This window comes from Barbus barbus (genome assembly GCF_936440315.1).
Source record: "Barbus barbus genome assembly, chromosome: 32".
Taxonomy (NCBI): domain Eukaryota; kingdom Metazoa; phylum Chordata; class Actinopteri; order Cypriniformes; family Cyprinidae; genus Barbus; species Barbus barbus.
Window position 1 is genome coordinate 18,680,455 of NC_136760.1, and position 21,258 is coordinate 18,701,712.

Here is a 21,258-nt window from a genome sequence, read left to right on the forward strand (position 1 = left end):
GTGGGAAGAAGTGAAAGGAGCCTTATGTCTGGCAAATTTGGCATCATAAACATGGTTAAACTTCATGTACTGTAGTCTTAATGTACTGTAAATATTATGAGAATGCTGATTTTGTTGGCCTGAAGTGTCACCACAGATGCCTCATGCATGCATTACACTGTGCTCAGTTTAAAATAAAAGGTTTTTAAATAAAATACAAATCAGCACCATAGTGTGGGCGAGTCTCCCTTCATGGTCTCTAGTCTTTGCCTGTGTGCTAGCACTGACCTCAAGGAAGAACTTGCCTTTGAGTTGCTGTGCTACTGTGACTGAACTGAGTGAAGATACAGCAAGGCTCCACATTCATACTCAGCAAATCTGCTACCAGAGTACATCACCCAACCGATGTGATGTACATGATGTACACTTGTCATTTCTAAACACAAACCAATCAATCAGTCTGAAAGAAATGTAGCGCAATTCAGAGAATAACTTATTGATATTATTGATTAGGCATCAATTATAATGTACTCTCGAGTGCATAATGGTAATTAGCTTTGCTAAATAGAGGTTGAAGGGTCAGTTTCAAATCCTTACAATGCTGCATGTTTCCCAGATTTGCATTTTGGGTTTAAAACCGTTTGAAATGTGCTTTTACTACTATTATCAACAATTATAATTTCTGGTTCTAAAGTGGGTAGAAATGAAGCTGATGATAATTTGCTATTTTAATGTCAAAATTTACATATTACATAATAAAGAAAATGTTTATTGCATAACCCATTGTTTTTGTCAGGCTAAACATCTGAACAGATATTTTTAGACTGTTTCTGTTCAAGAGGGTGAAAACGATTCTGAATTAATTTTTGACTACAAGACATGTACAGTGAGTAAATGCATGTAAATTTAAATGAGTTGCAGAAACAACACCCTTTATACACTGTGTGTAATGCACACTTAGTCATGGATTTTTAAGGGTTAACTATAATATTTATAATTTCAGAACAGACAACTCTCAACATGTCAAATTAACAAATAATTGTTTATTAACAAATAATTACCTATTTAAGCCTGTTTCCGCTACTTAATAAAACATTTTTTTTCTCAGAATTATGATATAAACTCGTAATTGCAAGTTATAAAGTCCAGCTCTGAGGAGAAAAAAAAAAAGTTTATAACTCACAATTCTGACTTTATAACTCGCAATTGCAAGTTTATATCAATTGCACGAGTTTATATCACGCAATTCTGAGAAAGAAAATCTAAATTGCAAGTTTATATCTTACAATTCTGAGAAAATGTCAGAATTGCAAGATGTAAAGTCGAAATTGCAAGAAAAAAGTCTGAACTTTTAGATAAAAATTTGCAATTACCTTTTTAAAAAAAAAATTATTCAGTGGCAGAAACAGGCTTCCATAAATACCCATTATTACAAATATTCCTAACAAAAAATCTACTTAATTTCAATCACAACCAATATAGCAGAATGTCTGAGTGAAATTAGCCTGAGCTGTTCAAATTGTGTTTATGACGTGGAGACCAGGAGATTCCACTAGAGAAAAAGGAGGCAGCATCAGAGATAATCCAAGGAGTTATGGACAGTTTCAGAAAGGTAAGAGAGTCTGTGTTCTCTTGACAAGGCCAGACAGTGAATGGCAGTGTGCATGTGTGCTTTGTAGGGGTGTTGATGAGTGCTGACAAGGGACATGTGTGTGTTAATAGAACTCTGGAAAAGGTGAGGTCTGAGTCAGTGAGGAGCGGGAGCCTGGCATGACTCTTGAACTCCTCCTATTTGCATTACTCATGTCTTATTTAAATGGGACCAACAACTGTTTGTTTCCTCAAGTTGCTCCAAAAAGTTTTTTTTTTTCTTTTGTGTTCAATAGAAGAAAGATACTCACACAGGTTTGGAACAACTTCAGTGAACTTGAGTGAAAGGGTGAGTGAAAAAAAGCAAAAAATGCTGAGACTTCTCACACTGAAAAGACCTTTGATAGGTTGTTACGGCCCTTTATTTTTGAAAAGTGTGTTCTTTGACTTTCAACAAAAGTTTATTACATTGATTAAAGGGATGTATAAACAAGATAAAGTAAGAGTGATGACTAATGGAAATATTTTGGAAGCATTTTAAATATTGAGAGAAACAAGACAAGGGGATCCATTATCTGCTTTATCTTAGAACTTTAATACAAATAAAATGTCTTAAAGTTGAGGAAGACACGGTGATATTATTAAGTTTTAGCTTATAGCATAAAAGCTTATCCATATATAAATACATGTTCATTTAGAGAGTTGATGCTGACTGCACATTCGCACTGTCCATGCTAATGACATTGGAAATGCTTAAAACAGTGGGGCGGACAGACGGTCTGTGTTTGTTTTTAGAGAGGATAGTGGTAGTAGACAACACCCGGGGGAATGTGGGTAAATCAGGCCAATAACAGGACCTCAACTCACCCCACCCCCCTCCCCAGTCATCTCATCTGATCAGCGTTTAACAAACCCAGCACAATACTACCTCTTCGCAGCGATTTCCATACTCAAAGCCAAACTGGAGAAAACTAAGACAAATAAGTCTCATGTAATAAATAAAGCATAAATCTTTCAAGTCCTTTCTAATTTTCTTTTCAGTGCTGCCAAAAAAAAAAAAAGATTAAAAAGACAGAGTGTGACAGGATAAGATCTACGTATTTTAATGACTGTAACTGCTGTGCAAACAGCTTCTTTATCGAGGTGAAATGTAAAAATGAATAAAAAAGATGCTGTTTGAATCTCTCACCCTGCAGAAAACTGGACAAAGAAATTCTAGCAGAATCTATTCAGATGTGTCATCAGGTGTCAAAAGGCAATTACAGATGGCTGACAAATGTGAACTGACTTATCATTTATCAGAGAGGCAGGCAGGCAAATCCCACAATCCCTCAACACACACAATTTCACACACTGGCAGGACAGAATCACAGTCAGGGTATGTGACAGAGTTAAACGCATACACAAAAGATCCTAACCACAGACAACCCCATTAGATGGTGGGGGAGGAAGACACAAAAGGAGCCATTTTCATAAATCAATACCATGTGCTTGGCAAACCATTGACTTGGTGATGGAAGCCTCCATCTTCTCTGTGTCCTCTGGCAGATTGTTGGACTAGTGTGAGTGTGTGTGTGTCTGGGGTAGATGTTGGGGTGCTGCCACTTTCTCAGCCAAATAACAGCAAGGCTCCTTTTGCAGCTGTCACTATCTTTACATTTGACTGTTGCAATACTTCTCAAAATGTTTATATTTTCTGAATAAAATGCAAGTGGTGCGAAATTAGGGTGCTGCTATGCATTTGCTTATATGTTAGCACGTTTGCAGCATGTTGTTATGTGCGTGGTTTCGAAGGTTTTCTAGGTGATTGCTAGGTGGCTGCTTACTGGCTTAAGACAATACTTAATTTGAGTTAAGTTAAAGTTAAATAAAGAATTTTTCTTTTTCCATCTGGGAAACGTTTTACTTCACTTTACTCCACAACATAATATCATAGTTTTTACTCCACTACATTTTATAAAACATAGTTTCTCACTATTCTGAAATCAAGAAATCAATATTCAAATTTGTGAATGAACTATTTGCACTCAATGATTCATTTGCAAATTTGACTAATCCGCTTACGGCTGTTCTCGAGTCAACAACTGATTCAATGAATCAGAGTGTATGTCCTTTTAAAAATTCAGACAAAATATTGCTACTCTCAGTCCTAAAGTACTGAAAGATATTTTGATATATTCCTTTATTATTTGGCCAGATGAATGACTTTGAGAACATCTGAAACGGCTCTTTTCAAGGACAGAATGGTAAAGCACCTTCATTAGATGCAGTACATTTACATTTCCCACTTTGCCAGTGATGGCGTGTCCCCATTAACTGTTGTCTCCTGAGCCGTCAGGATGGGGATATTGCAATCGTACATCAAAAACCAGGCGTACATAAAAAAAAACCTATATGGCAAGTATAAAATGGGGAAAAAAGCCCCAGTTGACCATGCTGAGTAAAAGATGCTTAATTGCTCTGTAAAATAGTGTTCACTTACCACTGCAATCCTACAAAGCAAAAGGAAGATGCTGCTGCAGAATAGATCTGAGCAAAAACAATCAACCCTATAGGAGGCATAAGGGATTTATGGGAGAAAATATAGGAGATTTATACAGTCTGACATCTCTGTGCATTGAGCGTTTGTTTGCCTCAGCAAATGCAATAAAATCCACATTGTGTTTGGAAAGTAGTATTAAATCTGTTCAGAAATTAGTGATATGGGATTTAACTCAGTCCATAAAATAAACAGAGAGCATATCTCAAAACAGAAACCACAACTAACATGGCCAATCGATGTGGATGCTGAGGCTTGAACGTATTAAATATTAATTAAAAGGGAGGAAATTCATGAATAATGTAGTCACTCGATGTTTGTGTTTTGTACAGCTGATCCGATTTGCTTCAAAATCGCCTCCATTCAAAGCCACATCTAGCTGATGAACTGAACAGAGGGTCATACAATGAGAAACAGCACGGCATCTTGCATCTGCCCAAAGGAGCTAGCTGGCAGAGCAGAGGATCCTGGGTATTTTCATCACCTACGGGAGAAGCACTAAAGCGTAACGGCTTAGAAATGGCAGTGGAGTGAGGGGGCGGAGGAAGGCAATGGCACAGAAAAATGACTGGGAATCTGTGAAGGAGTGGTGGGGTGAGACAGACAGGAAATCAGTGAGGAGAAAGTGGGAGGTGAAGAATAACTGAGCATTGATTGGGGATTGGTGGTTCTTTTGGTTTACGAGCTTGAGAAAGATGAAAGATAAATGGATCCCCATGAGCTATGCACTGAGAAATGAGAGACAAAGAATAAGAGGCAGCAGAACTCAAAGGCCTACAAACAAGGAGATTCATAGAAACCAGCAGTAGCATTTTTAAATTGGCATCACTGGGAAACTTTGGCACAAATGTTGGAACCGCTGGCAAAACTGGCAGACTTGGCACAAGTCAAACCAGTCTGCCATATGCTGATAAAGGGATTGTGCGTGAAAGAAAGATGATCCAAACCTTGGTTTCAGTGTTTAGGGCCAACCAAGCTGGTTTTTGTGCAAAATAACACATTAGCGCCTGTCACTCACAAAAGATTGACAAGTGATATCAGCTCTGCTGGGACACTCGGTTATTGCCTGGAGGTGTACAATGTGGTTAATACACTGACAACATTCCCACAAATATGTTTTTTTTTCCCCTTAGGGAACCCAAGATGAACCTGTGTCAGGATGACACCTTTATCCAGCTCTGAATCTATACGAAAGATCAAACAATCAATCTCTGATTCAGTAAAAGCACAGATTTAACACTTTGATACGTGTCTGCTCATAAATGTAGCAGTCTGGTGAGACTATGAGACAGAAACTATGAGCCTAGAACTGAGAGTTTGATATTGAACACAAGTGTGGTGGAAAACCATGTCAGTTTGTGTTTAAAAGCATCTCGATAACGGGTACTCTCTGATAACATCTTTTGAAATAGCGAATAAGATCTTGCAACGGGGGAGTGGTAAAAAAAAACACTCCATGCGCAGACAGTAGCTGACAGAATAGATGCTTTGATTTCCAATATCCGTCAGTCACTGAAGACAGTAAAGCGAGAGTAGGGAATTTACACTAAGATCCCACAATCATTTTGTGTGACAGTGAAATGACACTGGCAGTCAATAAATCTGCCATTCAAAGTATTCCCATACTCCTGAGGAAAAATAAAGGTAGAAAAGTTCCTTTAAAAATGCCACAAAGTACTGTGTGTTGTGTATTTACACAGACAAAATAAGAAAATGGTGTGAGGTGGTGGGATTTGGGTGCCATATTGTTCTATTTTTGCCTTGTTGTTCAGTCTGCTGTGGTGTGAGGTATGTTGTTGAAAAGTAATGGTGTCAATGAATCACAGGAACATAGGGTAGTGCGGATATGGCACTTTGCTGCCTCTAAAGCTGATTAAGTAAGTGCATGAGTGTGTGCCATAATGAAGTCTCAAGAAATTCCTTATCAGATTAAATTTTTTGAAAACCAGCCAAATACCAAATGATATATGATGAATGTCTTATGAAAAATTGGATGTCGTCCCATTGATTTTTGTGTGGAATTTCACAAACTACTGTTCAAAAGATTGGGGTCAGTAAGATTTTAAATACATTCAGCAAGCTGTATGAAATTGATCTAAAGTGTAAGAAAATACATTTAAAATGTTATAAAATATTTATATTTTAAATAAATAAAATAGAAAACTGCTATTTTAAATTGTAATAATATTTCACAATATTACAGTTTTATTGTATTTTAATCCAATAAATGCAGGTTTGGTGAGCATAAAAACATTTCAATCTTCAACATTTTCTTTCAAAAACATTTTAAAAATCTTACTGACCCCAAGCTCTTGAATGGTAGTGTATAATGAGGTTTGATAAGGTTAGCTGAGGTTAGTCTTGAGGTCTAAGAATGTTATTATGACTCATAGGAGCAAGCATGAAGAGTCTTGCACTTCGTGGGAGGTTATTCGATTTTCAAATGCATATCTAATTTATATGGTGCCCAAAAAGTATATTTGGACCCTTAAGTCAGAACTAAAAATGTTTGCATGTCATTGCATTAGGTAACACAATATTAAACAAGTGATAGTAAAGCTAAGTAACTTTACTTTTATGAGCTTTTTTTGTCAATTAAAAGGTGTATGATGTAAATACCTCTTTTTGCAAAATACTTCACTTTAAAAGTATTATTTTCTTGTAAAATAAATGACACTGGTCTCATATATTTGTTAACCATGCAAGAAAATTAATTTGTCCAAATAGACACTGTATATACAGTATTTATACAAGTATACAGCAAGCCTAAGCTACACATAGCAAGTCTGTTGTATTGAGCTCGAACCTTCTGCAGAAAGAGGACGATCCTCTTCACCATCTCTGCTCTTTGCTCTTCCAGGCTGAAGATGGTTCGAGGGGTGCGAATGAACACTTTGGTCTTGCCGTAGGCCACGTCGTGTTCGAACCCACAACCCTGCAATAGACGTTTCACTGCCTCCTTATCAGATGGCAGGTCGTGATTGGGCCAGGTGAACTCGGAGATCATCTTATACCTAAAAAATGAAAAGGAAAGAAGAATGTTTCAAGGATGGAGCAAATACCTCAACATATAATTTTTTTATAAACATATAGATTTATTAAATATATATTTATAAGTGTGATTCGTCCAATCAGAATATAGAGTCCGAACTATCCGTTTCATAACACGCATTATATAACATGAGTGCTTATTTAAGAGAGATGTGAGGCCGGACCCTTTGGATCAAATCCTCATTTGTCCAATCTCTCCTCTAAGTAGTACATTATATTCCATGCACATCTGCAACCGTGACAGAGACACAAATCACTCCTGTGAGTGCTGTTAACACTGCATTATCAATTAGATAAATTTCAGTCTAACTTCCTCTGAGCGACAGACTTTTTGTCAACTCAGGTGTTGAATCTCATCAACTCATCTGATTTGTGGCAAGTGTGTTTCTGAGTTTTTTTAGGGGACTATTTGTTTTGAGCAATATACAGAGGTCTCAGAGACTTAGGAGACTTCATCTTAAAGAAAACTGAGAACTTAATCCTTTAGCTCAAGGATTCTGGTCCCTATATATATCAAGAATCACTGTATACTGAATGATAAAGTACAATGTATGCTCTCAAGGCTATTTAAAAAGACTCAGCTTGCACGTCATTGTTACATAAAACCCTTCAGCAATTATGACACTTCGTGAAGAAGGTACTCCAGAGGATGACAGCTTTCACACCAACAGACGTTGCATAAGATCTTCACAATCTGATTGATCAATCTGTAGTTTCAGATGTCACTAGCAACCAAAGACGCAACAGTCTCACACAAGCTGTTACAAGAGCACTGAGTTGCAATTCATGAGCTGAAACCATACACTAATATCAAATCATGCAGAACATCAAATTAAAAGACTATTGAAACATAAAATAAACAAATAAATTATTTAGAAATGCTTTGAAATCGAAACACGTTGCGCATACAAATGGAAAAACATAGGAAGTTCACCTCTGAAGGAACCGTGGGTAGGTTTGTCGGTTAGCAAAACCAGCTCGTCGCACCCGGAGGTTTTCCAGGAGGCCCAGGTACTCCACTTGGTGCTTGCAGCGCTCGTGTTCAAACAGAAGCGGTGACTTAACATCATTTGGCTTTATGCAACGCACATAGTATGGCTCCTATATAAACCAACAGAGGGTGATTGTGAGTAATCGCATCTATAGAGTGCCCCAGACTTTTTTAACGACTTTAGTTCCAGAATGATTTCTCATAGAGACTTTTAAAAAATCTTTGTAAAAGAGATTTTAAAATGACCACACCAACCAGCTACGAGGATAGTCGCATTAAAAAGTTTAAATTTAAGTAAAAAAGTATTTGAAAATTAGACAAAAAGACAAACGTACAAGGCTGGGTACTTAACAGCTTTAGTGGAGACAAAAACTACAATCCCTTTGCAAATTATATAATAAAATTAGTTGAAATAATGCTGATGGCTTCAACATAAGTATATGCCATTGATTACCAAACACAGTAGTTCTGTCTTTAAAGGGTTAGTTCTCCCCAAAAATGAAAATTCTGTCATTAATTACTCACCCTCATGTCGCTCTCAGATTTTATCAAAAATATCTTAATTTGTGTTCCGAAGATGAACAAAAGTCTTATGGGTTTGGAATGACATGAGGGTGAGTAATTAATGACAAAATTTTCATTTTTGGGTGAACTAACTCTTTAAATGCTTATAATCTATCGTTAAAAAAATATTCTCCTATGAAGAAAATAAATGGGATTTTTCTTCTGGAACTTGACTGTTGCACTATTAAATAGCGCTCTGGAATACTTGACTCAACTGGACATTCACAGCCTACATTTTTATATTGATAGATAAACTAGACCATTTTCCCAGGTACCTCAATTTCCTACATAGCTTTGCCGTCTATTTTTTCTCACATTAAAAAATAAACTGAAATCAATATTTAATGTCCACATGAGTATTTATTTGGTAAGTTGAGTTGTAAAAAGCACAATAATATGCATTCATTGGTCATTATCTCAAAAACTCTTTATATTTCAATATATCAGATATGGAAAAATGCTTCAAACACACCCACCTTGCTGGCCAAGTTCTCCACTAGAGCTATCATGGAGTTTTTGAAGAGAGTGGCAGCAGTCAGGGGTCGTTTGGTGACCTCTGTGATGCTCAGCTTGCCCTCTGGCCACATGGCCTTCAGCACAAGGTTTGAGCTGTGAAACACAGAAGGAGAAGGACATATATAAGTCACGGGTGTTGTGTGACATCTGGCAGGTATGCAAATAAGACTGGAGGGATGTAGTTTATGGTAATACTGACCTGTTGTAAAGTAACCTCTTGAAGTCCTGAAACAAGGTGTCCTTGTTCTTGTCAATAAAGCCCACAACAGAATAACTGAAACAAAACACACAACCACAAGGACTGAATTACACAAATATAAACAGAAAGTCTGCACATGGCAACTTTCAAAATTAAAGGTGAATTGTGCAATTTCTTTTCCTATCTCATTATCTGAAACCACACAGAAACACAATGTTTACATTTTTCAGGGAATGAAACTATGGCTTACTTTTATAAGATAAGATAAAGTATTTTATCATCATCAAAAATAATAATAATAATAATAATAATACTACACTTCACTTAATCTTGATCTACATATGAGTGTTATAGTAAATGCTCAAGCTTCCTTGGAAACAAGCAGTATTATAACTGACACAGCAAGAGCTCTAGCTCCTTAATGGAGAATATAATTTTAGTTATCCTTCTACACATTTCTCTCTTTGTCACATACACACAAAGGAGCCTGAACATCAACAAGGCTTTCAATGTGGTGTCACATCACACCTACGCCCTCAGAACTGTAGGAAATAACTGACAGCCTGCAATCTGGCAAACCGATCAAGTGAGAATATGAAACTGCATTCGGAATAAACTTGTTTTGATAACTGGGATTTATATCATTCAGAGTGACTAATACGCTTGCGTCATTCAAATGTTTATTTACCCAATCTGTGCCCAAGGGAAGAACTAGATCTCTTTCCACTTAGTTAAGCCTTCTGTGGGTTACTAAGGGTGCTTTTTAATTACAGCATTTAGGGCTTATGGTCCAAAACAGCAGAAAGTGCACTTACACCACATCTCCAGCATAATGGCGGATGCGGAAGTCTCGGTCAAATTCCAGGTTTTTGTCTGTGTGGGAAAGCTGTTGAGACAGAGAAGGGAAATTAGAGATTTTTAATACAAAACTCCTAATAACACATCAACTGCTAATTTTTGCAGTAAACAAGCCTGCAAAAGTGCAGTAGCATCAGAGAAAGAGCGAGGCAGCTCAAAGACTGGGAGGGAGCATCTAAGTAACTCTTATCTGCGACTATGAAAGATAGATGAGATGCGCACTTCTATCCAGCATAAGACGGCAGTGCTAAAAAAGCTGTGCTGAAAGAAGTTCAGTGAAAGACTATGAAAGAGACCGTGCGCTTTAAACTACACTATGTAGTGTTGAGTGCCAAGTGTGCCTACTTTAATTATAATTATAAAAAGGATATTTCTGACTCAAATTCTGATTTCCTTCTGCTGCATTTGAAGCTGTAAAATGTACACCTGTGGTCACATGGTTTATATTAATGTATCAAATTGCTATGCAACCAGTAGCCTACACATAGCGTTTTATTAATATTTTACCTGCTGGGAGAATTGTTATAATTTGATTAATAAAAGCAAATATTTACTGAACAGTAGTGTCTTTTTCCCTTATTGCTTATGCCGTATTGCTATTTCTTCCTAATCTTTAAGAGCGAGACATGTCAAATTTACAAAAAAAAGACCAAATGTTTTTCAAATTCCCTTCTAATTTGCAACGGTGCATAAACTTGCTCTAAGGCCCTGTTATCAGTGCCCGATCACTGTCTTCCTAGAGGAGTCTCTGTATGCTGGGTGAGGGCAGCTAGTGCAGTTATATAAGACTCACTGTCATTCATAAAATACAGCAGTGACATCAAAGGCAAGCAGCCTCAGCTCTCAATAAGATACAGAGTGCTGCTGATCCACTGCATGAACAGGGACGCCCGTTTCTGCGGATTAAAGCAGAACAGAACAATGACACTCCGTATCGCTCTAGCCACAAGCCTTCACAAGCCCACACGCTGGATTAATTAAAGGATTGACTATCAGTAAATTTTAGTGAGCTTTTGTGTGGCAATCTCTATTGTGGTAAACGCCAGCATCTCTATTCTGTGTCGGGTGCCACTTTACAGGTCTCTGTTTGGTTTGTGCATGCGCTGACTCACTCGGCTCATTTTAACTGCAATACAGATAAAACGGCCCTCTAAAGGAATGGATGAGAAGCTACTATCTCTACCAGAGAGGACAAACTCTGAACACTTCACCCGAAGTGGAATAGCAATCAGAATCAATTTGAATGGATGGCTGAAGCGGTGTTGAAAAAAACTCAATCATTTACTCATTTAAAATTGCAATGGAGATTCATATTTGATGTGGGACATCTGAGGACTGCATTTCCCAAGAGTTTAAGGTCTTTATGGGTTCTACCCAGACCAGGCTCCAAACACTCACTGGGTCACTTAAAAAACACGATATATCTCAATTAGTCATGCCCGGAAACACGCACGCACATACAACAACACAATGTGTGAATAAAATGAGGTCTCTTTAGTGTAATCATCGACTAAACGGAGCCACACTGCATATGCCATTTTACTAAGTAGAGCACAGATGACTGAAAGTCAAAATGGAGATGAGTCACAGCAGGATCTGAAAAGTGTCTAAACAAACAAAAAAAAGTGATGGTGAGAAAGAACAAGTTCACACCTTTAAACCTTAAGCATCCTTTATAGACAGAAGTGGACATTTAACAGCGTTAATACAGTAAAGGTAATACAGTAATAATACAGTCTCATTTATAATAACCATTAACATTGTAAAAATGTCAATAAGGGCATTTACATTATCATATTATTGCGTATGTCTGTATATAAGAAAATCAGCTAATTCTAAAAACCCGACAACACAAGAAAATAGTTGCATGATTGCCATGTAACTGTAAAACATCCATTACATATAAAAGAAAAAGAAATTGGTCAATTAAAAAAAAAACAAAAAAAACACTTTCATTATCACAGATACTGTGTTTGATTTTGATTTCTTTGCTTTGGGAAAAAGCTATTAGAATTATTTTAATGTTTCAAATTGATATAGTAGAATGATTTGGATCATATGACACTGAAGACTGGTGTAATGGCCGCTCAAAATTCAGCTTTGCCAAACAAAGGAACATATAATAAGTTAAAAAGCACAAGACCTACTGGCAGCCTTAATATTTTTAAGATGCAAATGATGTTTATTAGGTTTAACTAAGCAAAATCCCAGTCTTCCCCTGTACATCCTGGAACCAGCTTAAGTAGGATTGAACTAATGACCTTCCACTTAACAGCCTCAAGCTTTAAATCACAACAAAAAGAAGAAAACAGATGAGATTTAGCCACCAATATTAAATGTTGTTGCACTAAAGCATTTTTGGCATGTTTACAACTTTTATTTGTAAAATCTGGATTTAAACTCACATCATCTACACAGTTTGGGTCCACCTGTCCTGATCTGTAGGCCATAGTAACAAACTACAAGCACTCCAATTCTACCCGGTCCTGATTTACAGGTTTAAAAAAAAAAGTGTGATTGTACAGACACATTTAATCCTGGAACCTGCTGGTCGCACAGATGCCTCCCCACCCTCCTACTCCAAGCTCTATTCTCACCCCCCAGGACCACACCATCCTGTCTAACACCTGTGCTTCTCAATACAGAGTGTTGGTTAAGCCAAACAAACACAGTAATGGCAATTGCACCTGCCAACAAAGCCCAAAATCTGCCATTCACACATCGACACAGCCAACGGTAGCCAGGTATCTAAATCACTGTGGACTCTAGAAATCTAGATCAGACAAGAGGCCAATATAACAGTAAACTGTGAAAACATTTATTTGAGTTTATAACAAAAAACAGAAAGAAAAATAGGACTCATCAAATGTGATTCACAAAACCTTATTGTTGAATTTAAATCAGTTCAGGAACTGAGGAACAATGACTGGAAAGAACAAAAAAGAAACTGAGGAATTCAAGATCTCTTCATAAAGTTTCAAAGTTTTTAAATACTCGAAAATACACAAGGCATAAATCATAGATATGGGTTGAAAAGATAGATTCGTCATGCAAATTGGATGCACTTTGAAAGGTCAGCTGCAAGCAAGGTCAAAGTTGAAATCAATTGACCAGCACAGCAGGGTAAAGCTGAAGCAGAGTTCAATGCACTGGCCAACGCTAACATGAGTCATGTGGAAAGAACTTCAAGAAAAACAACCTAGCTAATGCTAAACTTAAAAAGCTGTGTCCAAAATCCAGGTCCATTGACGTGTCAATGCATGTCGCACAGGGAATTCATCCACCAATTATCCGATATCATACGTGCTAAACGTGTGTCGGTGCTTCACACGTCACCACAAAAACAACGCAATTACTTCCACTACGATAGAAACAAGTCCTGATCTCTTCCTAATGAACAGTTCTGCAGAAGAGCAGGCCACAGAGGCTACCGGAGCTCTTCTCCAGTAGCACAAACCAACAGCTAATTGGCTGGTTGCTTCGGCCTACACAAGCCTGATCTGATAATGAGCCTGCCCTCGCCTTCAAACAACCAGACATCCATGCACTCCCACGGCAGCATCCGCTCACACGGCCACACCTGTAATCAGCACGTGATGAAGAGAGGGAAAACAAGGGATGGGGGAGTTGGGATCAAAGAGAAGACCAGGAGAAAGGAGCGAAGCCCCTGACGCTTACCTTCAGACAGCGCTTGTGTCAGCAAATAACAGTAATTAAAAGCTGATGGGAAAAGAAAAAATTTTATAACACATCTGGAAGGATCAAAGTCATTTTAAGGGTGCGATGAAAAAGTGGGAAACACAGAGAACACCAAGAGCCTGCGAGGCAAATGAAGGAAGACGTAAACAAGCTGATAAAGCACAGAAGGTGAAAGTGCCTGTAAATGAAGCACATTATTGAGATGGATATGGCAGCTTGACGCTAGATCTGCCATTACATCTGATATTTTTATCTTAGATAAAGCATATAACGTATATATAGACCGAGGCAAACTCTTTATTTAAGCAATTAGATATGAAAGTGAGGCTCCTGACATCAAAGCACTGTTTTACACCTAAAGTTTTTGCTTTTTGACATTAAAGAGGGCAAATAGTTTTGTCTAGGGGAATGAAATCATCTCCAGCATGAGAACCAAAGCATAAAATCTAACCACGACCACGACTCCAGCAACATTTGGTCTTTAAACTGTGTACATAGTGTAGAGATAATTGATTAATCCTTGATCAGTAAATATAATGGTAATACCTCAGACGATTATCAGTAATTATTAACCCAGATTTTTTTTAAAGATTTGAAAAAAAAAAAAAAAACACCTTATTTGATACTGTAGCAGTGTTCTGTATTGTTTCTGTCTGCATGAATAAAACAGCTATAGGCCAGTGGAAATGGCTCAAATGCATGCAGAACATACAACAACCATTTGTAATTACAATTAACATCATTAAAATTTGGAAAGTGATTGAATTTATATGACTGTTGTATTTCACTGATGTTTCCATTTAAAACGTCCTCAGGATTAAAACCTGTTAATTTGTACTACCATTCAAAAGTTTGGGGTCAGTACAAATTTCAGATTCAGATTTAGTTCAGATTTCTGAAGGATCATGTGACACTGAAGACTAGAGTAATGGCTGCTAAAAATTCAGCTTTGCCAAAACATGAATACATTACATTTCAAAATATATTGAAATAGAAAACAATTATTTTAAATTGGAATACTATTTCGCAATTTTCATATATTTTTGCTCAAAAAATGCAGCCTTGTGTGCATAAGAGACTTATTTAAAAATTAATCTTACCAAACCCAAACCTTTTTTTAACGCAAGTATAGTAGTATTTTTTAACGGTAGTATTTTTCATAACATTTGTTTTGCACACAGTGAGTTCACATATAACTTATTCTACACTAATCAATACCTGTCCATGATTTTAAGTTAAATAAAAATTTTAAAGATCTTTACTGAATATTTTTTAAATAAATGAGCAGAAAGTGTTACAATTCATTGCTCTCCCTCACTCAAAATTAAACATCTATGCTCTACAATGTATCTATAATCACCAGAATTTTAAAGCAGATATTCACAAATCATACAGAACATTTGAATTTAAAAGTCCAAAAAAAAACTAATTTATGAAATAATGAACCATTTTTATCTCTTACTTCGCTGAAACTGTGTACGGTGCAGATTATGGCAGAGCAAGTTCCATGTTTCCCATCAGGCCCAACTACAGAGAAACAACTCCAGTTCACAGAGCATACATTTCATACTTGAAATCAACCAAGGGTAAAATTTTCCCTCTTAAATCGAGACTGCAGAGGAAAAGAGCAAAGTGAAGAGGGTAAACATCCTGAGTGTGGGGGGGGGGGGGTGGAATGCAACAGACTTGGCCACAGATTTTTAACAAGCAGCTCTTAATTATGTTGTTAAAGTGGCCTGCACAGTTCGTGTCTCCCACCATAAACAAGCCTGGAAACATCTTAGGGGTGGCTGAAAGTGTCACAGCCTGGATCTAATATGTGTGATAAACACACCTGAATATATTAGAAAGATTTCCTTATCCATTTCCCCCTACTGACCAATCAATTTCTCTTTCATATACTCATTTTGCATGTCAAATTTTGCGAGAGTAGCCATTATATAAATAGATTAGCCATATCTAAAACATACTGAAATGGATACACATATGCAGATGTTTGTGCTCACGCACAGCAGGAGAAAGGCACATCATCTATCTAGCTAACAGGCCTGAGATTCCTCCACAGAGAGGAGTAATCCCCTGCATTACAAATGAGCTCTGAAGGACACTTATTATTCCTGCATCCAGGGAGACTTTTGATTATTCACACAGCCTGACGTGGGGGAATTATCAGGGGGCAGGCGATGCCTGCTCACTTCTCCTTCCCCCTTTTGATGAAAATGCAGCATGTGTGAGCTGAGGACACATTCTGAGAGCATTCTGATAAAGTTGTACCTAAACTCACCCTTTTGCTGGGTCTGTGCCCAGGGCAATGTACGAAGGGCCGATTAGTGTCTAAAGATCCCGTCTGTCTAGAGCTCTGCAAGGTGGGTTATGTTTACATTTTGATTCGTTCACTGCCTTTTTCTATCTTTATCTCAGCCCGTCTCCATCCATAACTCTCCTACTCCCTCTCACTTTCTGACACTTTGCCAAGGCTGTGAGACATCAGTCTTACTAGCTTCCATTGGTTGCCAGTGACATCACCATAGGCTCAGCAGTTAGAAATACTGGAGAATTTTTCACTGGACATTATTGCCTCCTTGTGTTGGTTCAGGGTAATGCATAAAATTCAACTCAGCATTCTATCATACTATTTCTAATTCTATAGTATGTAAACTGTGAAAAAAAAGGAAATTCCTGAATGACCTACTAGATTTGCAAAAATGCTCATTATTCAACAAAGACACTGGGTACTGTGTAGACCATAGTTTAAAAGTTTGGGGTCAGATCTTTTTTTGAAAGGAATAACTTTTATATGGCATTAAATTGATCAAAAGCGAAAGTGAATACAATAAATTTCATAATGCTACAAAATATTTCTATTTAATTCTTTTGTACTTTCTATTCATTAAGAATCCTGAAAAAAAAACATTAAATCATTTGCTATTGAAAGATGGAGCGGTCCCAGCGATAAAAGATGCCGGTCATGATTCGGAACCGCTGGCAATGTGTAAAACTGCATCAAATTTCTGTGTTTTGTTGGCAATCGGCACACACATGCTCATGACTCTTTAGCTCCACCCACGGCATGCCTCCAGGAGCTCCACTGTTTTCGGAGACAATCGTAAAGCTATATCTTATTTCTGATAAAACTAAAGACTCTTCAGAGATATGAAAGATGCAATACTACTCTATAGGTACTCACGGTTAACATGAGATTGGGCAGAACTATGTGTTATGTCCCCATTAAGTAGACTAATTAATTGGCATGTGTTTTCAATACCTTCCGGCTGGTGAAGTGGGCATGCTTTGCCAGTTTTCCATTGAGAGCCTGTAGGAACATCTCATCCGTCACCTTCCCCACATTCATGCATGCCTCATCCAGGACTGCAAAAATACCCTTATGCTGCTGTTCCACCAGATCCACGATGATCTGATTGTTGAAGTAGTCAATCTGTTTCAACAAACACACAAAAACAAAATCACAACAAAGTTTATTTAGTTATTGCATTAAAGCCACAGAGATCCATGCAAAATGAGTTTCTCTTTGTATAATATAAACAGAAAAGATATGAGAAGTTTGAGAAGAAACAATCAAATAAAACCCACATGTTTCCAGGGGATGCCCTCTCTCTGATACTCTTCCTGCTCTTGTTTCAACACCAACTGAATGAAGAGCTGCTGTAGTTTCTCATTACAGTAGTTTATACAGAATTGCTCAAAGCTGGATAAAACAAGGAAGAAATTGGAGAGACACTATAATTATACTAAACGGAGGAGAATAATATAGCCAATTAAGATCTTCATTTATGTACGGTACAGCATATGCTCTAACCTGTTATTCTGAAAGATCTCAAAGCCATAGATGTCCAAGACTCCAATGACTGTGTTCTTCCCATGAACCCTGGCATCATAATTTTTTACCTCAATGATATCATTGATTCTTCCCACAATCCAACAGAAAAGCCGCTCATAAATGGCCTGTGAAGCAAATAAAGAGTAAAAGTCAACCGGTGGATGAAGAAACACACTTTTTACTTTTTATAAAAAAAATAATAATTATTTTTTATATGAGTAGTAAAATAAACAAGAGTAGCCTACAACAAAAATACAAAAAGGCAGAAAATAACGTGTGCAAAATCAACTATATCACTATCATTATAGTGGATCAAATCTATCATGTATATTTAGGGTCTATAGAAGTTTTCATTCAGATGCTGGCATGTAGCTCATATGAAAATCTTCAGTTCAGCAGTTACCTCAATTTTGTTTACCACAGTCTCCTAAAATAAGTCTCCCAGAGCCCCAATTCATACCTTGGCCAAAGCATCACGGCCATAACTGGCCTCTTGATGAGTGTGCTGTTTGTCAATGACATCGCGGCCGGTGGCCACAGTGCGATAGAGTAGAGCCTTTTCTACATTCTCGTCTTTGGTGGACATCAAATCCCCCAGAACCGACACTAGCTTAGAGTTCTCAATGAGAGTCACATCTCCATCACTTCCAAACTTCAGATTCCCCTGGAAAGATCAAATAATTCATCAACCAATGAGTTTGAGCTACAGCAACTGGCTGCAGTTAGTAATACTTTTTAAACAAGCATAAAAAATACTAAACCAGATGCAAGATGGTAGCGAGGATCTTGTAGACTGTCTGAATCTCCTCTGTAGTGAATCCAATGACCTTCATGGCATCAGTGACAGCTTTAAAATCAGCACTGTCATTTATAGAGGACTGCAAGGTTGAAAAGACAATCTGAGTGAGTTACGGTCACAAAAAAAAAAGCTGTCAGATCCTAATACATTAAATAAAGTTAAAACATCCTGACATTGCTTCTGACTAATTCAGCTTCAGGGATAACAGCCTGGTTGGTAAACTGGCTAAAAGCCCTTCATTTAGTCAAGGTAAATCAATGCTTTGAAATGGGAGGTCATTAAACCTACTATTACATTCACATCTAATTTAGAGCCGAGCAATTAAAAGCTGAAAATTGCTGACACAGCAACTCAATCCTTAGACTTCCTAAAACAAGAGCACAACACTCAAAACGCTAATTATTCTGGCATGCATATGGCTAAAAGCTCATGCAGAGAAGCACTGATTCCATACAGCAGGAACCTTTTGCAGCCACAGTAGTGCTGGACAGAGTGTGAAGTTTAGCCAGCATGTGCACCTATAAAAGACTTGGGAACTGGTATGAAATTTTCTAAACGTTCCAGGCTGTTTGTTTTAGACCTCTGTGAGCTCAACAATCCGGCCTGTTCCATGACGACACCTTGTTTGTTGCTCTAAATTTGTTTTTGTTCTCGCTCATTAAACTCCCAGCAGAAGCAATGGAACACTGCTAAGTCATCTCACCTCTTGACTCAACAGGCTAAAGATATGAGGCAATTGAAAATAGGTTTTAATATGCACCAGTGGCTACTGTACCTATAAACAACTATAATCAAATTCCCTGCACAATTATGTGTGATTGCCCCAGAATGGTTTTATTTTCCCGAGATGGCCTTGAGATCCTTTTTGATCTCTGTAACAACCCAAACAGATGTTTCATATGTTACACAAACCTACCCACCCACAATAGTCTCTTTTCAATTGTACATGGTGCAATACCTTTATATGGCCTCCAACTTTGATGTAGGTGTATGCTGTGGGGTCTCTCTGAATGTGCAGGGACCGCAGCTGAGCATCTGGAGCTCCTTTCACCATCTGAAAAATACATTTAAAAACACTTTTGACTTTCCCTACAGGATCATTTCTCCTGTGTTGATATGGAGAAGCATGTAAATTATAGTCTTGATAATAATGGTTTGCAGAGCATTAACAAGCAGATGGAATCGTTCTGATGTTTTGCACATGTTTTGAAGAGAATTTTGTGAGAGCAATAAAAGTGAGAAATGATTAGGCGTTGAAGACTCTCAGTCATAAACACAGGTTTGGTGGGATTTGTCTGGTGTCTGGAACGGCTGGCAAAACAAAAACAGCTTTTTAATGTCTGCGGTGAGTTCTTCACTCACCTGGTAGAAAGAGTGGAAACTCCTCTCTCCTTCCTGCTGAAAAATGACTCGGGACTAAGGAAGAATTTTTTTTAAAAGTGTTAACGCTAAAGATCATATGAATTTATAATAAACATTAAACATAAATATTTCACAGCTTCTCAAGCACTTATTATATGAACAAACAAGACTAAATTGAGTGTTGAATGCAAAATGCAAAAAAGTATTAAACTTATTATTAACAATCAAAATTTAAGACAATTTGTAACAATACTGTAATTTGTAACATTACTATCATAATATTTCATTATAAAAATTCGGTTTAATTTTGATTAATAAGTTGCATCTAAACTGCATTATTTTATCCTCTTTAGCGCCACCTACCTTCTCAAGCAGGTAGTTGTTGATATGGCCGCCAATGGGGTCTCCCTTAAAATCAAAGTTGATATCCATGTACTTGCCGAACCGACTGGAGTTATCATTGCGGTTGGTCTTGGCATTCCCAAAAGCCTCCAGGACGCAGTTGGACTTCAGCAGCATGTTTTTTACCCTGTATAAACACACACTCTTTTCATTTCTACTGCATTTATTAGCCACTTGTGCATCAGTTCACTACTACAGCTAAATGAGTGTCAGTTTTAATATGAGGCTGATGGATCTGATTGCTTCTGACATTTGGTATTGGAGTAAATACACAAATCTGTCTCTATGAAGCCTTTACGAGCAAGTATACATGGCTATATCTGGCTATTTTTGTGTATATAGTGTCACCGTGTGGTATCCCAGCATGGTGGTTAGAGTGTTTCAGTGGATGATTTATGAGGCCTGCTGCACGGGTCAGACCACAGAATGCTCAGCATTGGTTCTCCTGCCGAAAAGCCATGCATGACCTACACTGCACATTGGAGGAAGTTGCCCCACTCAGTGCCTGACAAGCTGAAGAGGTCCTAACCCTACTGTTACAAGCCTGTCAGGCATTAAGCGGGACACTTTCCTCCATTTTGTGACCCAAATACCTACAGCATCCTGTAAAATTCCACATTGCTTTGGACTTTTAGCACAGTGTTGCTTTAAGTATCCTAACAGCAACGTCAAAGTTAATTATTTTTCATTATCTTTCAATGGACAGTATAGACTACAAAACTCCAATCAGTGCTGGATGCCTCTGTGTTTGGCATAATTTTAGATGTACTTCCTTGAAAATATTTTCGACTGATCAATGCCCAGTTTCCATAGAGCATTAACCTTTAGCAAGCAGAGAAAATAAACCATATCTTCTGGGTGCAATAACACT

The 21,258-nt window shown here is 37.6% G+C and overlaps 1 protein-coding gene across 2 annotated transcripts in view; it reads right to left on the bottom strand.

Moving 5' to 3' along the window:
- LOC306852456 (unconventional myosin-Id-like) overlaps window positions 1–21,258 on the bottom strand; it is a 66,615-nt gene that overhangs the window by 30,286 nt on the left and 15,071 nt on the right. The window contains exons 4-17 of one of the 2 annotated variants that reach the window (XM_079389310.1): window positions 20,349–20,514; window positions 19,986–20,039; window positions 19,582–19,677; window positions 18,586–18,702; window positions 18,285–18,488; window positions 17,804–17,949; window positions 17,578–17,692; window positions 17,252–17,422; window positions 10,245–10,315; window positions 9,430–9,504; window positions 9,191–9,323; window positions 8,094–8,260; window positions 6,915–7,122; window positions 379–415 (exon numbers count right to left, since the gene is read on the bottom strand). In XM_079389310.1, the coding sequence (XP_079245436.1) occupies window positions 410–415; window positions 6,915–7,122; window positions 8,094–8,260; window positions 9,191–9,323; window positions 9,430–9,504; window positions 10,245–10,315; window positions 17,252–17,422; window positions 17,578–17,692; window positions 17,804–17,949; window positions 18,285–18,488; window positions 18,586–18,702; window positions 19,582–19,677; window positions 19,986–20,039; window positions 20,349–20,514 (1,729 nt within the window). In that variant the 3' untranslated portion in view covers window positions 379–409. Of the gene's footprint in view, window positions 1–378; window positions 416–6,914; window positions 7,123–8,093; window positions 8,261–9,190; window positions 9,324–9,429; window positions 9,505–10,244; window positions 10,316–17,251; window positions 17,423–17,577; window positions 17,693–17,803; window positions 17,950–18,284; window positions 18,489–18,585; window positions 18,703–19,581; window positions 19,678–19,985; window positions 20,040–20,348; window positions 20,515–21,258 lie in introns of those variants that run through there. The other variant, XM_079389309.1, reaches the window with a different exon arrangement.